The sequence below is a fragment of the Aquarana catesbeiana genome, linkage group LG07 (genome assembly GCF_042186555.1).
Source record: "Aquarana catesbeiana isolate 2022-GZ linkage group LG07, ASM4218655v1, whole genome shotgun sequence".
Lineage (NCBI taxonomy): Eukaryota > Metazoa > Chordata > Amphibia > Anura > Ranidae > Aquarana > Aquarana catesbeiana.
Window position 1 is genome coordinate 102,451,025 of NC_133330.1, and position 16,847 is coordinate 102,467,871.

The 16,847-nt window shown below is 42.3% G+C and overlaps 1 protein-coding gene across 2 annotated transcripts in view; it reads left to right on the forward strand.

Moving 5' to 3' along the window:
* Positions 1-16,847, forward strand: part of TAB1 (TGF-beta activated kinase 1 (MAP3K7) binding protein 1) — a 228,151-nt gene that overhangs the window by 99,278 nt on the left and 112,026 nt on the right. The window contains exon 6 of one of the 2 annotated variants that reach the window (XM_073592549.1): positions 5,237-5,350. The exons of the other annotated variant lie outside the window; for it this stretch is intronic. Within the exon in view, the coding sequence (XP_073448650.1) occupies positions 5,237-5,350 (114 nt within the window). The remainder of the gene's footprint in view (positions 1-5,236; positions 5,351-16,847) is intronic. 2 annotated transcript variants of the gene reach the window in all.

Genomic DNA, 16,847 nt, shown 5'->3' on the forward strand with positions numbered 1-16,847 from the left:
AATCTAATATAACAAAGCACTAAATTTCATGAAACTATAATATAACCATATGCATCACAATGTTTGAACATAAATGCATTAAAGATTGGCCACATAATAGATGTCAAAAGTGTCCTTAGAAAAAATTCATATCAACAGAAATTCTCTAAAAGAACATTGTTGCTGATCACGTAGTATTCACAATTTTATGAAATGTCCTCCCTTCACTGGGTAATTCGTGACTTAAAACAGAAAAAAAAACGCAGAAGAAGTGATTTGGGATAGAAAGATTCCTCCACCTGGGAAATAACTGCCGCTTACCAGCTACGCTGATCTCTTTTTAGGGAGATTGCATCCACTTTTGGCTTATACCCCAGCCAGGGTCTCTGTAATTATCCACCAGATATCACCTCTCTTTCTGTTAGAATTGCCTCTGAGTAACTCACGATCAGCAGTTCACCATGTTAAAAAGAAGAGCTTCCATAGTGTAATTCCGTAAACATTTATTAATCATATAAAACAAGATTGCACTTACAAGATGTTAAGAGTAAAAGCGCTTTAAAAGTAATTCGAGCCGGCTGGCTCTAGGATAGTCGCCCATTGCTTCCGGGACTTCGCATTGTAATGGTGATGTCAGCACGACGCTCCTCCCTATGCCGTTTTGCCAAAGATGACGTCGTCCAGGGGCCTATATTATAGTTTCATGAAATGTAATGTTTTGTTAGATTGGGAGTAATTATATCCCCCATTCGATATGGATATTTAATATATGTGGATATATGTCACCACATTTTTATAGTCTCATGATGCGCAGCTTTTCCCTTTGAAACATCTATTCATAAAAATGTGATACATCCCAGTCGAAATGTAAGCCTATAGGCTTTCTAGTATTCAGACGGAATATCCAGAAAACTTCTCGTTTACATAGTAATCTGAATTTGTCTCCCCCTCTTTATGGCATGGTGATCTTCTCTATACCTTGAAAGGCCAGACTGGAATTATCTTTTATGATGGTATCTACGTGTTGTACGGCCTACATATTGTATAGAACGGGATGTACATGTAATGACATAAACTACAAAACGTGTATTGCAGTTAATACGAGATTACATTTTGAAAGATTTGCCTGTACTAACACAGTAGCTCCTTGCCTCTCTTCATGAATAAACAATAAGAACAACTCTTTACACCACTGGAAAAACAAGAACGCCTCGACCCATTTGAACTACCATTTGAAACTTTTTCAATGAGTAAATTGTTTAGTGGGGTGTTGTCTGCAATGTGAAAAGCTCTACTAATGACTAATGTAGGATAACCCCTTTATTTAAATCTCAATGCCATGTCCATTGCCTCATTTCTAAAGTCTGAATCCCTACTGCATATACGTCTTAGTCTAAGGAATTGGCCCACAGGTAAACTTTTGATAGTATGGCCTGGATGGCTAGAATCTGCCCTCAACAGGGTGTTGCCCACAGAGGGCTTCCTGTACAGACTGGAAACTATCTCATTTCCACTACTTGTCAGTAGAACATCCAAAAATGTATCTGCGTTTGACTGCACTGTCCGGTGAACCATAAATTCAAATTGTTGTTATTCAGATAGTGAAGCCAACTCGCTTATTCAATCTCATGTCCTGACACCACAAAGAGTAATGCCCCGTACACACGGTCGGATTTTCTGACGGAAAATGTGTGATAGGACCTTGTTGTCGGAAATTCCGACCGTGTGTAGGCTCCATCACACATTTTCCATCGGATTTTCCGACACACAAAGTTTGAGAGCAGGCTATAAAATTTTCCGACAACAAAATCCGTTGTCGGAAATTCCTATCGTGTGTACACAAATCCGACGGACAAAGTGCCACGCATGCTCAGAATAAATAAAGAGATGAAAGCTATTGGCCACTGCCCCGTTTATAGTCCCGACGTACGTGTCTTACGTCACCGCGTTTAGAACAATCGGATTTTCCGACAAGTTTGTGTGACCGTGTGTATGCAAGACAAGTTTGAGCCAACATCCGTCGGAAAAAATCCTAGGATTTTGTTGTCGGAATGTCCGAACAAAGTCCGACCGTGTGTACGGGGCATAAGTCGTCTATATAGCGACAGTAAAAAAATGGTATCTATTATGTCCAAAGATGCGAGACCTCTCCCACCATCCCATATACAGGTTGGCTAAGGATGGGGAAAACTTGGCTCCCATAGAGGCACCGCATGTTTGGAGATAATAGTCCCTGTCAAACATAAAAAAATTGTGGGTGAGTAGATATTCAAGACACATGAAAATGAATTCCTGAAGAGCAAGGGAAAATCGACCTGATCGTGACAAAAAGAAAGAAACTGCTTGTAGCCCTAAGGCGTGATGAATGGATGAATAAAGGCTGCTGTGACATCACATGTGAGCTATTTTTATCCCTCCTTCCATACAAAGTTTTGTAGTTTATTCAAAAGCTGCTTGGTATCCCTAAGAATACCTGGTGATTCAACAACTAGTGGCTGTAGCCGTTGATCGATCCACTGATCCAATCTTTCGTTCAAAGAATCGATACTACCTACTATAGGTCTGCCTGTTGATAGATTTAGCCCTTTATGCTCTTTTGGGAGAAAAATGAAACGCAGGCATATTGGGAATGAATGTATCATTCTTTTTGTGAAAAAATGCCTATTGCCACTGCTCTGTCCAATTAGTTACCAAGTTCCTGTTTAAAAGACATAGTGGGGTCACCCCTAAGCTTGAAATAAGTCACCGTATCAGACAGTTGACATACAGCTTCCTCTTTATAGGTGGTAGAATCAATTACTACCGAGCCCCCTTTATGCGCATTTCTAATTATGATATTGGTGTCTTCATTCAAACATTTTAAAGCCTCTTTTTCAGTGTCTGTAAGATTTATCTTGTGTGTGACTTCTACGGTGACTGCGTGCAAGTTTAGTCAAATTGTACAGTGACTGAAGATTGACAAGATGTCATTCCATGACAGTGTGGGTGTCCAGCTCCTCGTTCAAGCCATGAGGAAAAAGAGAATTGAATTTATAAATCCACATGGTTTCTCTTTTGCATACTAACATAAATCTCTCATTATCTGTGAGAGACACTTTTGGTATGTGTTCAATGGCTAGCACTGTCAAAACCCTGTAATTACCTTCATGGAAAGGGGAGAAATGGCACAATACGCTGTATTCATCCTTTCCTTTTATAATGCACCTACGGTGTTTGCCAAAGCATGATGCTGCCACCACCACCAAAAAACTGATCACGTGTAACAGTACCCATACTACCTATGTGTTGGTGTGCAGTTGCGGACTCCAATACGTAGAAAGGACTAGGAAATTATCCACTAGGGTAGGGGAACACATCAGTAATATAACGAAAGGGTTTAGATACCATACTGTGTATAACCATGCAGCATAATAGAGACCCCTGAAATTTGAAGTTCTACGCGATAGATAAAATGGATAAACACTGGAGAAATTAAAACTTAAGAATGGAGGTTTCTCGTAACGAAACATACTGGCTTTATATTTTAAATACCATGACACCATACGGATTAAATGTAAAGCTAGATATCCAATTGCTACATAGACAATTTTTAATGATATCTATTCATTTTTTTTTATTTGTTTTTTCCCTTATATTGTTTTCATTTTTATTTTATTTTCATTAGTATTTTTATTTCTTCTATTTTTATTTTATTTTTTTATTTGTTCACTTATAAATACCACCAAAAGAAAGCTCTGCTGCATGACCGCACACTTGTCATTCAAAGTGGGACAGCACTGAAAGCTGAAAAATTGGCCTGGGCAGGAAGGGAGTAAAAGTGCCCAGTAGGCAAGTGGTAATGATTATATTACTGTGTCAGAGGTAGAAAGTTTTCAGAGCACTGCACTTGTTTTAGATGCACTTCCAGGATACTAAATTGTATCAGCTGCTTGTAATGAATTATTTATTTCCATTCAGAATCAGTCCTGTACAAGACCTGATCTAACAGTTTGTTAAAATCCTTGAAATGTACATTGATTATCCAGGGGGACTGTTTTTTTGTTTTTTTCTCAACAAAAGTAAAGTTACTCTTCAAGTGTATTTATTTATGTTTAACAATCAATAAAAGAGCCTTAAAACAAGCCCTCATTAACCTCTGTAGCTGCAGGCACCATGTAGGAATTCTCAAAATCAATGCAGAATCAATAAAATCATTCAAGTCCTTCTTGCAGCTGCATCCTGATTTCCCCCAAGAAGAGCTACTGCTTTGTGTTTACAATACCAATGAAGAGGCAGGAAAGGCTGCTGAATCGCTGCTAGTAAGGGGATTTTGAGCTAGCTAGCTTAGACAAGGACCTTGATGATCCTGCTGTGATATTTGGGGATGAATTCCTCCACAATGCTTCAGTGATCAGTAGGACTTAAGTTAAAGTGATTCTAGAGGTTTCAATTTTTTTTTTTTTAACAACAAACATGCTATACTTACCTGCAGTGATTTTTCACATAGCAGCCCCAGTCCCCTTCCTTTTGGGCCCTGGCTCCTCCCCCCACCAAGTGCCCCCTATAGAAAGCCTCTTGCTATGGGGGCATTCAAGCAGGCTTGCCCCCGAGACGCAGTCCTTTGGACATTGTTCATTCACACACAACATGGTTGGACCCCACACCTTGCTTTTTCCTCATTGGCTAACTGATTGACAGCAGCAGGAGCCATTGGCTCCATCTGCTGTGTGAGCCATTGAAGAGAGAGAGACCCAAGGGGAGCCACTACTCTCATACACATCGTTTGATTGAGATGGGGCTCAGGTAAATATAATGGGGGCCTTTAGAACCACTTTAATATTCTGCTTGTTAAGAATATGTATATACTTGATACAGTAGCCTGACTGCAGATGCACTTTAAAGATAACCATATCATATATTCTGCCAACAATTTCTAAAATAGTCTAGTGAGTTTTTCTTTTCATGTGTAATCTTTCATGTTATAGCACTATCAATACACTGTTTATCACAGGTAATTCTCTGATCATGTGAAACGTCAAATTGTATTGCACATAAGTCCAGTTGTAATTCGTATTCAAAGTATACAGGAATAATTTCTCTAGTACGGGATATACTGCAATATCTAGAATGTGAATGATTTTGGACTTTAAATTGTGAATATGTAAACTATTTGTGTGTTTACTTAACAGTAGTTTGTGTTTTATTTGTGATCATGTACTGTTATCCTAAAAAATCAGCTGACTTGAAATACCAATAATCTTGATATTTTATCCATCAGGTACCAACAGGGCACTGCTTTGCAAATCCACAGTTGATGGACTACAGGTCACTCAGCTTAATGCAGATCACACCACAGAAAATGAAGATGAGCTTTTCAGACTATCTCAGCTTGGTATGTTTATATTTTCTGGCAATGAACCTCATTAATTACGGCTTTTAATGAGCCACTGCTGCCATTTGCCAGTGTCAGCCTGAAACTTCCAGACTACAGCTACCAGTATTTTAGATCACCTTTTATACAGGGACTGCCATTTCATCGGTCACCAGTGACATAAATTTGATCATTAGGATTTTTCTTTGCGTTGCAAATCACTTTCAAAGGAATTTTGTAAAAGTAAACTAGCTACAGCTGACATTGCTGACCTCTCTCTTTGAAATTTCTGGTTGCCTGGATGTCTTAATGATCTTCTTACTTTTAATACATTCTGTAATTGACCCCCAAATAGATTGGATTTTTTTTTTTTTAAAGAGGAACTGCAGTCTGCTCACATAATTTGTCATAACAACATCTTTGCCATTCTGAAGCTTCCCTCCAACCACTTTGCATATTATTTTATATATACTGTGATTCTGTACTTGCCAAATATGCTGAAGAAATCTCCCTCCACTGAGTCTGGCTGCAACCATTTTAACTGTGGGCAGCTGAAGCTGCTGCCTGCTCACTTCCTGGATTTACATTACAAAGACACACAGAGGCACACCTCCAGATCTCATTGGCCCTCTTATGACTCATCCTCCCTCCCTGGCAAACTCTCACGAGAGAGAGAGAGAGCTGTGCATGATGTCATAAGCCTAGGCTTTTTTTTTTTTGTACAAAGTTTTATTGAAGATATATATCAACAGAATAGTACAAAACAGTGATGGATACATCTAGAGTTAACAGGTATAAAACTGCCGGTATCCGGCAAGTAGAACTGACACTCAAGGCTTAAAGCCTGGTCTCAGGCAGCTCAAGGCCGAGGCCAAGCGACATACTAAGGAGAGTCTTCATCTCGTGTTTACTAGCCTAGCGGTAAACTGCAAACACAGAATATTGTGTTTGCAAACACTCTTGAACATTTAAAGTATGTCTAGCGAGATGTTATGGTAATACGTAACATTGCATTAACCACTTGACGACCGCCTCACGTCGATTTACGTCGGCAAGGTGGCACGGACAGGCAAAATCACATACATATACGTGATTTGCCTTCCGCGGGTGGGGGGTCCGATCGGACCCCCCCCCCCGGTGCCCGAGGCGGTCGTCTTTTGTCCCACGGCGATCGGAGATGAGGGGGAGGCCATCCGTTCGTGGCCCCCCCCTCGCGATCGCCGCCGGCCAATCACATCATTCCTTTGCTGCTGTATGCTAAACAGCAGCAAAGGAAATTAAGTCATCTCTCCTCGGCTCGGTAATTTCCGTTCCGGCCCGAGGAGAGAAGACAGGTATGTGAGTGCACAACACTACACACACACAGTAGAACATGCCAGGCACACAAAACACCCCGATCCCCCCCCAATCACCACCCCCCCCCGTCACAAACTGACACCAGCAGTTTTTTTTTTTTTTGTTTTTCTGATTACTGCATTGGTGTCAGTTTGTGACAGTTACAGTGTTGGGACAGTTAGTATTACCCCCCTGTAGGTCTAGGATACCCCCCTAACCCCCCCTAATAAAGTTTTAACCCCTTGATCACCCCCTGTCACCAGTGTCGCTAAGCGATCATTTTTCTGATCGCTGTATTAGTGTCGCTGGTGACGCTAGTTAGGGACCTAAATATTTAGGTTCGCCGTCAGCGTTTTATAGCGACAGGGACCCCCATATACTACCGAATAAATGTTTTAACCCCTTGATGGCCCCCTAGTTAACCCTTTCACCACTGATCACCGTATAACTGTTACGGGTGACGCTGGTTAGTTTGTTTATTTTTTATAGTGTCAGGGCACCCGCCGTTTATTACCGAATAAAGGTTTAGCCCCCTGATCGCCCGGCGGTGATATGCGTCGCCCCAGGCAGCGTCAGATTAGCGCCAGTACCGCTAACACCCACGCACGCAGCATACGCCTCCCTTAGTCGTATAGTATCTGATCGGATCAATATTTGATCCGATCAGATCTATACTAGCGTCCCCAGCAGTTTAGGGTTCCCAAAAACACAGTGTTAGCGGGATCAGCCCAGATACCTGCTAGCACCTGCGTTTTGCCCCTCCGCCCGGCCCAGCCCAAGTGCAGTATCGATCGATCACTGTCACTTACAAAACACTAAACGCATAACTGCAGCGTTCGCAGAGTCAGGCCTGATCCCTGCGATCGCTAACAGTTTTTTTGGTAGCATTTTGGTGAACTGGCAAGCACCAGCCCCAGGCAGCGTCAGGTTAGCGCCAGTAGCGCTAACACCCACGCACGCACCGTACAGCTCCCTTAGTGGTATAGTATCTGATCGGATCAATATCTGATCCGATCAGATCTATACTAGCGTCCCCAGCAGTTTAGGGTTCCCAAAAACGCAGTGTTAGCGGGATCAGCCCAGATACCTGCTAGCACCTGCGTTTTGCCCCTCCGCCCGGCCCAGCCCAGCCCACCCAAGTGCAGTATCGATCGATCACTGTCACTTACAAAACACTTAACGCATAACTGCAGCATTCGCAGAGTCAGGCCTGATCCCTGCGATCGCTAACAGTTTTTTTGGTAGCTTTTTATTGAACTGGCAAGCGCCAGCGGCCTAGTACACCCCGGTCGTAGTCAAACCAGCACTGCAGTAACACTTGGTGACGTGGCGAGTCCCATAAGTGCAGTTCAAGCTGGTGAGGTGGCAAGCACAAGTAGTGTCCCGCTGCCACCAAGAAGACAAACACAGGCCCGTCGTGCCCATAGTGCCCTTCCTGCTGCATTCGTCAATCCTAATTGGGAACCCACCGCTTCTGCAGCGCCCGTACTTCCCCCATTCACATCCCCAACCAAATGCAGTCGGCTGCATGAGAGGCATTTTCTTTATGTCCTCCCGAGTACCCCTACCCAACGAACCCCCAAAAAAGATGTCGTGTCTGCAGCAAGCGCGAATATAGGCGTGACACCCTCTATTATTGTCCCTCCTGTCCTGACAATCCTGGTCTTTGCATTGGTGAATGTTTTGAACGCTACCATTCATTAGTTGAGTATTAGCGTAGGGTACAGCATTGCACAGACTAGGCACACTTTCACAGGGTCTCCCAAGATGCCATCGCATTTTGAGAGACCCGAACCTGGAACCGGTTACCGTTATAAAAGTTAGTTACAAAAAAAGTGTAAAAAAAAAAATATATATATATAAAATAAAAAAAAATAGTTGTCGTTTTATTGTTCTCTCTCTCTCTATTCTCTCTCTCTTGTTCTGCTCTTTTTTACTGTATTCTATTCTGCAATGTTTTATTGTTATTATGTTTTATCATGTTTGCTTTTCAGGTATGCAATTTTTTATACTTTACCGTTTACTGTGCTTTATTGTTAACCATTTTTTTGTCTTCAGGTACGCCATTCACGACTTTGAATGGTTATACCAGAATGATGCCTGCAGGTTTAGGTATCATCTTGGTATCATTCTTTTCAGCCAGCGGTCGGCTTTCATGTAAAAGCAATCCTAGTGGCTAATTAGCCTTTAGACTGCTTTTACAAGCCGTGGGAGGGAATGCCCCCCCCCCACCGTCTTCCGTGTTTTTCTCTGGCTCTCCTGTCTCAACAGGGAACCTGAGAATGCAGCCGGTGATTCAGCCAGCTGACCATAGAGCTGATCAGAGACCAGAGTGGCTCCAAACATCTCTATGGCCTAAGAAACCGGAAGCTACGAGCATTTTATGACTTAGATTTCGCCGGATGTAAATAGCGCCATTGGGAAATTGGGGAAGCATTTTATCACACCGATCTTGGTGTCATCAGATGCTTTGAGGGCAGAGGAGAGATCTAGGGTCTAATAGACCCCAATTTTTTCAAAAAAGAGTACCTGTCACTACCTATTGCTATCATAGGGGATATTTACATTCCCCGAGATAACAATAAAAATGATTAAAAAAAAAAAAAAATAATGAAAGGAACAGTTTAAAAATAAGATAAAAAAGCAAAAAAATAATAAAGAAAAAAAAAAAAAAAAGCACCCCTGTCGCCCCCTGCTCTCGCGCTAAGGCGAACGCAAGCGGCGGTCTGTCGTCAAACGTAAACAGCAATTGCACCATGCATGTGAGGTATCGCCGCGAAGGTCAGATCGAGGGCAGTAATTTTTGCAGTAGGTCCTCTATAAATCTAAAGTGGTAACCTGTAAAGGCTTTTAAAAATGTATTTATTTTGTTGCCACTGCACGTTTGTGCGCAATTTTAAAGCATGTCATGTTTGGTATCCATGTACTCGGCCTAAGATCATCTTTTTTATTTAATCAAACATTTGGGCAATATAGTGTGTTTTAGTGCATTAAAATTTAAAAAAGTGTGTTTTTTCCCCAAAAAATGTGTTTGAAAAATCGCTGCGCAAATACTGTGTGAAAAAAAAAAATGAAACACCCACCATTTTAATCTGTAGGGCATTTGCTTTAAAAAAATATATAATGTTTGGGGGTTCAAAGTAATTTTTTTGCAAAAAAAAAAATAACTTTTTCATGTAAACAATGAGTGTCAGAAAGGGCTTTGTCTTCAAGTGGTTAGAAGAGTTGGTGATGTGTGACATAAGCTTCTAAATGTTGTGCATAAAATGCCAGGACAGTTCAAAACCCCCCCAAATGACCCCATTTTGGAAAGTAGACACCCCAAGCTATTTGCTGAGAGGCATGTCGAGTCCATGGAATATTTTACATTGCGACACAAGTTGCGGGAAAGAGACAAATTTTTTTTTTTTTTTTTTTGCACAAAGTTGTCACTAAATGATATATTGCTCAAACATGCCATGGGAATATGTGAAATTACACCCCAAAATACATTCTGCTGCTTCTCCTGAGTACGGGGATACCACATGTGTGAGACTTTTTGGGAGCCTAGCCGCGTACGGGACCCCGAAAACCAAGCACCGCCTTCAGGCTTTCTAAGGGCGTGAATTTTTGATTTCACTCTTCACTGCCTATCACAGTTTCGGAGGCCATGGAAAGCCCAGGTGGCACAAAACCCCCCCAAATGACCCCATTTTGGAAAGTAGACACCCAAAGCTATTTGCTGAGAGGTATAGTGAGTATTTTGCAGACCTCACTTTTTGTCACAAAGGTTTGAAAATTGAAAAAAGAAAAAAAAAAAAGTTTTTTCTTGTCTTTCTTCATTTTCAAAAACAAATGAGAGCTGCAAAATACTCACCATGCCTCTCAGCAAATAGCTTGGGGTGTCTACTTTCCAAAATGGGGTCATTTGGGGGGGTTTTGTGCCACCTGGGCATTCCATGGCCTCCGAAACTGTGATAGGCAGTGAAGAGTGAAATCAAAAATTTTCACCCTTAGAAATCCTGAAGGCGGTGCTTGGTTTTCGAGGCCCCGTACGCGGCTAGGCTCCCAAAAAGTCCCACACATGTGGTATCCCCATACTCAGGAGAAGCAGCTAAATGTATTTTGGGGTGCAATTCCACATATGCCAATGGCCTGTGTGAGCAATATATCATTTAGTGACAACTTTGTGCAAAAAAAAAAAAAAAAAAAAGTGTCACTTTCCCGCAACTTGTGTCAAAATATAAAATATTCCATGGACTCAATATGCCTCTCAGCAAATAGCTGGGGTTTCTACTTTCCAAAATGGGGTCATTTGGGGGGGTTTTGTGCCACCTGGGCATTCCATGGCCTCCGAAACTGTGATAGGCAGTGAAGAGTGAAATCAAAAATTTACACCCTTAGAAATCCTGAAGGCGGTGCTTGGTTTTCGGGGCCCGTACGCGGCTAAGCTCCCAAAAAGTCCCACACATGTGGTATCCCCATACTCAGGAGAAGCAGCTGAATGTATTTTGGGGTGCAATTCCACATAGGCCCATGGCCTGTGTGAGCAATATATCATTTAGTGACAACTTTTTGTAAATATTTTTTTTTTTTTTTGTCATTCAATCACTTGGGACAAAAAAAATAAATATTCAATGGGTTCAAAATGCCTCTCAGCAATTTCCTTGGGGTGTCTACTTTCCAAAATGGGGTCATTTGGGGGGGTTTTGTACTGCCCTGCCATTTTAGCACCTCAAGAAATGACATAGGCAGTCATAAACTAAAAGCTGTGTAAATTGCAGAAAATGTACCCTAGTTTGTAGACGCTATAACTTTTGCGCAAACCAATAAATATATGCTTATTGACATTTTTTTTACCAAAGACATGTGGCCGAATACATTTTGGCCTAAATGTATGACTAAAATTTAGTTTATTGGTTTTTTTTTATAACAAAAAGTAGAAAATATCATTTTTTTTTCAAAATTTTCGGTCTTTTTCCGCTTATAGCGCAAAAAATAAAAACTGCAGATAGGTGATCAAATACCATCTAGCCAGGGTATAGTACCATCTTTAGAAGACTTTGGAAGCGTTCTCCAAAAAGAGAACATTCTTGGAACATTTGGATAGCATAATAGTCATACCTTGCCAATCTTCCGGGTCTAATTGTTTTCCAAGTTCCGCCTCCCATTGAAGATGATAGGATCTCAATGGTGGTGTCTTGGAATTAATTATAGCACTATATATGAGGGAAATAAGACCCGAGGATTGGGGGCGAGATAGGTGATCAAATACCCGAGGATTGGGGGCGAGATAGGTGATCAAATACCATCAAAAGAAAGCTCTATTTGTGGGAAGAAAAGGACGCAAATTTCGTTTGGGTACAGCATTGCATGACCGCGCAATTAGCAGTTAAAGCGACGCAGTGCCAAATTGGAAAAAGACCTCTGGTCCTTAGGCAGCATAATGGTCCGGGGCTCAAGTGGTTAATAATGAAAAAAGAAAAAAACAGAAAAAATATCAGATTAAATTGATTAACCTCAAAAAAGATAACATATCATTGTATGGAGTAACTCTTTTCCCTTTCTTTTTTCTTTCTTTTCATTACCGTAAATATCCAGTCTCTGTAGACTTAAGCCCAAGGGCCTGGATAAGAAGAAGGAGAGAGGAATTGAGAGTGGGGGTAGAGGTGGGTGAGAGAAGAAGAGAAAAAAAAAAAAGGGGGGGGGAGGACCCTGGGGTGGGGGGGACGGAGGCTCATTATAGGGAAAGAAGCGTTAGGTCAAATCTCGAAGGACGATTATGGGTCACCCAGGGTTGCCATATCCTGAGGAATTTATCGTGCGTGTCCAATAATATGGTCATAAGCTTCTCGTTCACCATGATATGTGCCATCGTGCCCTCCTGTGAGCACCCGCAAAAACAGAGGGGGGAATAAGATGAGATGAAGCTTGCTAATCTAGCCAGGGTATAGTACCATCTTTAGAAGACTTTGGAAGCGTTCTCCAAAAAGAGAACATTCTTGGAACATTTGGATAGCATAATAGTCATACCTTGCCAATCTTCCGGGTCTAATTGTTTTCCAAGTTCCGCCTCCCATTGAAGATGATAGGATCTCAATGGTGGTGTCTTGGAATTAATTATAGCACTATATATGAGGGAAATAAGACCCGAGGATTGGGGGCGAGATCTACAAAGGCTTTCAAATGGGGTCATAGTAAAGGGGGCCGAATGGGATTTTTTTAAGCTGTTGGAGAAAATGCCTAATTTGCAGGTAACTGTAATGTTCCTTAAGGGGGATATCGTGTGAGGAACGTAAAGCCGCGAAAGGGATGATCTTGGTTGGGGTGAATAGCGAATGGACATCTGTGAAGCCGTTATCAGACCACCATTTAAACTGCAATGGATTATCACAACCTGGTTGAAATAAAGGGCAATGGAGGAGACGAAGTAATGGGAGATGAGGAGAAATTAGGCCCGCTGAGTACTTAACCGCATCCCACAGTTTAAGGGAGTGAGTCAGACAGGGACCTATGGTAGCGGGGCGATGTGCTTTAGGAAGCCAAGGAAGTGAAGCTAGAGGTGTTGTGCGTCGACTAAATCCATGGTGGCCCACAGTGGCATTTGTTGTTTCTCATGAAGGTGAGATATTGGGGCGATACCCGCAGCCGTATAATATGCTTGCAGATTAGGAACTGATAGGCCACCATTGATTCTGCGCGCGTAAAGTACCTGTCTCTTGATCCTGGGTTTCTTGGGGCCCCATATAAACTGCATAATTTTACGTTGATGTATTCGAATGATATGAGGGGGCACATGGACTGGTAGAACTCTAAAATAATAGAGCAGTTTAGGGAGGTACGTCATGCGTACTGTCGCTATTCTGCCGAACCAAGAAATCGGGAGTGTGGACCAAGAGGCAAGCATAGCCTCCAGCTTTCGGAAAAGCAGAGGAAAATTGGCTTGGTATAATCCCGAGTACCTCGGCGTAAGTTTAATACCCAAATAGGGTAGTGAGGTTAACCACTGGAATGAGAATGCCGATTTGTATGGATTCTAGTTCCAGGGCCCGGAGGTTGATAGACATTGCTTTAGATTTTGCTGGGTTAACTGAAAGGCCTGAGAATGAGGCGAGAGAGAATAAATTGGGGAGGGAGATTCTGGGTTTAGTAATGGTTAATAAAATGTTATCCGCAAACAGTGACAATTTGTGCGCAGTGCCTGCTACTTCTACTCCTGATATATCTGGGTGGGAGCGTATGGCCTCTGCCAGGGGTTCAAGAGCTAGTATAAATAAAAGTGGGGAGAGCGGGCATCCCTGACGTGTTCCCCTCTTAATAGGGAAAGTGGGCGATTCATATCCATAGTAACGCACTTTAGCCTGCGGGGAGTGATATATGGCTGAGACCCAACTCAAAAAGGAGGTGCCGAAACCGTAGTGAGTGAGAACCTGTGTCAAATAGGGCCAGGATAAGGTATCAAAGGCCTTATTGGCATCTAAAGAAAGAAACATTGTCTCCAGGGACCTTTCATGAGCTATATGTTGGATTTGGAGGAGTCGTCTAATAGCATCTCCTGCCTGCCTACGGGGGACGAATCCCACCTGATCCTTTTTTATCAGGCACGGTAGGAAGGAATTCAGGCGGTTGGCCAGAATTTTCGTCAATATCTTCATGTCAATATTAATTAAAGAGATTGGCCGAAAATTTGCACAGGAGGAATGGTCCTTATCTGGCTTAGGGATCATCACTATATTGGCTGTCAGCAAATCTGGTGTAAATGTGTGACCTCCTTTGACCGAGTTATACATAGCCGCTAGGTGTGGGGCCAGAACCTCTGCAAATTTTCGGTAATACAGAGCGGTGAAACCGTCTGGGCCTGGTCTTTTGCCCACTTTCAGTTCCTTAATGCATTGGAGAACCTCAGCCATTAGGGAGATATGGGATTCGGATAGGGAAGGTAAAGATAATTCTTTTAAGAAAGCATTCAGGCCCTGCATTGAAGAGTGATTTGGGGGGGAGTAAAGTTTGGTAAGGTGATGGCAGAATTCTTCCAAGACCTTCTGGGGGTTTCCCGTGAGGATATTATGGCGGGTGCGCAAGGTTATAGGGGTAAATTTCGGGGTAAAAGTGCGTAGCCTATTGGCCAACTGAGCATTGGGTTTGTTTGCCTTAGCATACCATTTCTGGCGGGCCCAACGTAAGGATCGGTCCGCTTCGTCTGTTAGACATAGATCCAAGTCTGTACGGGCTTTGTCTAAAGATCTGCGATTAGCAGGGATGGGGGTTAACTTAAAGGCCGCCGAGCGGTCCTCCAAGTTCTGCTCTAACTTGCGTCGGGCCTGAATCCTTTCTCTTTTGCCTTGAGACGCTATTCTAATAACGCGACCCCGGAGGACAGCTTTATAAGCCTCCCATAGTGTTATTGGGGACGAGACAGAACCTGCATTGAGTCTAAAGTATTCCGCAGAAGCTTCTTGGATTTCATTGAGGATCGGTTTGAAGGATAAAAGAGAATCATTCATCACCCATGGAGCATGTTGTGGTTTGCTAAGTAGGGAGCGACAAACGGTTAGAACAGGATCGTGATCTGACCAAGGAACTGCTAAAATCGAGACCGATTCTATTAACCACTTGAGCCCCGGACCATTATGCTGCCTAAGGACCAGAGGTCTTTTTCCAATTTGGCACTGCGTCGCTTTAACTTTTAATTGCGCGATCATGCAATGCTGTACCCAAACGAAATTTGCGTCCTTTTCTTCCCACAAATAGAGCTTTCTTTTGATGGTATTTGATCACCTCTGCAGTTTTTATTTTTTGCGCTACAAACGGAAAAAGACCGAAAATTTTGAAAAAAAAATGATATTTTCTACTTTTTGTTATAAAAAAAAAATCCAATAAACTCAATTTTAGTCATACATTTAGGCCAAAATGTATTCGGCCACATGTCTTTGGTAAAAAAAATGTCAATAAGCGTATATTTATTGGTTTGCGCAAAAGTTATAGCGTCTACAAACTAGGGTACATTTTCTGGAATTTACACAGCTTTTAGTTTATGACTGCCTATGTCATTTCTTGAGGTGCTAAAATGGCAGGGCAGTACAAAACCCCCACAAATGACCCCATTTTGGAAAGTAGACACCCCAAGGAAATTGCTGATAGGCATGTTGAACCCATTGAATATTTATTTTTTTTGTCCCAAGTGATTGAATAATGACAAAAAAAAAAAAAAATATTTACAAAAAGTTGTCACTAAATGATATATTGCTCACACAGGCCATGGGCCTATGTGGAATTGCACCCCAAAATACATTCAGCTGCTTCTCCTGAGTACGGGGATACCACATGTGTGGGACTTTTTGGGAGCCTAGGCGCGTACGGGACCCCGAAAACCAATCACCGCCTTCAGGATTTCTAAGGGTGTAAATTTTTGATTTCACTCTTCACTGCCTATCACAGTTTCGGAGGCCATAAAATGCCCAGGTGGCACAACCCCCCCCCCCCCAAATGACCCTATTTTGGAAAGTAGACACCCCAAGCTATTTGCTGAGAGGCATATTGAGTCCATGGAATATTTTATATTTTGACACAAGTTGCGGGAATGTGACACTTTTTTTTTTTTTTTTTTTGCACAAAGTTGTCACTAAATGATATATTGCTCACACAGGCCATGGGCATATGTGGAATTGCACCCCAAAATACATTTAGCTGCTTCTCCTGAGTATGGGGATACCACATGTGGGGGACTTTTTGGGAGCCTAGCCGCGTACGGGGCCCCGAAAACCAATCACCGCCTTCAGGATTTCTAAGGGCGTGAATTTTTGATTTTACTCTGCCTATCACCGTTTCGGAGGCCATGGAATGCCCAGGTGGCACAAAACCCCCCCAATGACCCCATTTTGGAAAGTAGACACCCCAAGCTATTTGCTGAGAGGCATGGTGAGTATTTTGCAGCTCTCATTTGTTTTTGAAAATGAAGAAAGACAAGAAAAAACATTTTTTTTTTTTTTCTTTTTTCAAATTTCAAAACTTTGTGACAAAAAGTGAGGTCTGCAAAATACTCACTATACCTCTCAGCAAATAGCTTTGGGTGTCTACTTTCCAAAATGGGGTCATTTGGGGGGGTTTTGTGCCACCTGGGCTTTCCATGGCCTCCGAAACTGTGATAGGCCGTGAAGAGTGAAATCAAAAATTCACGCCCTTAGAAAGCCTGAAGGCGGTGCTT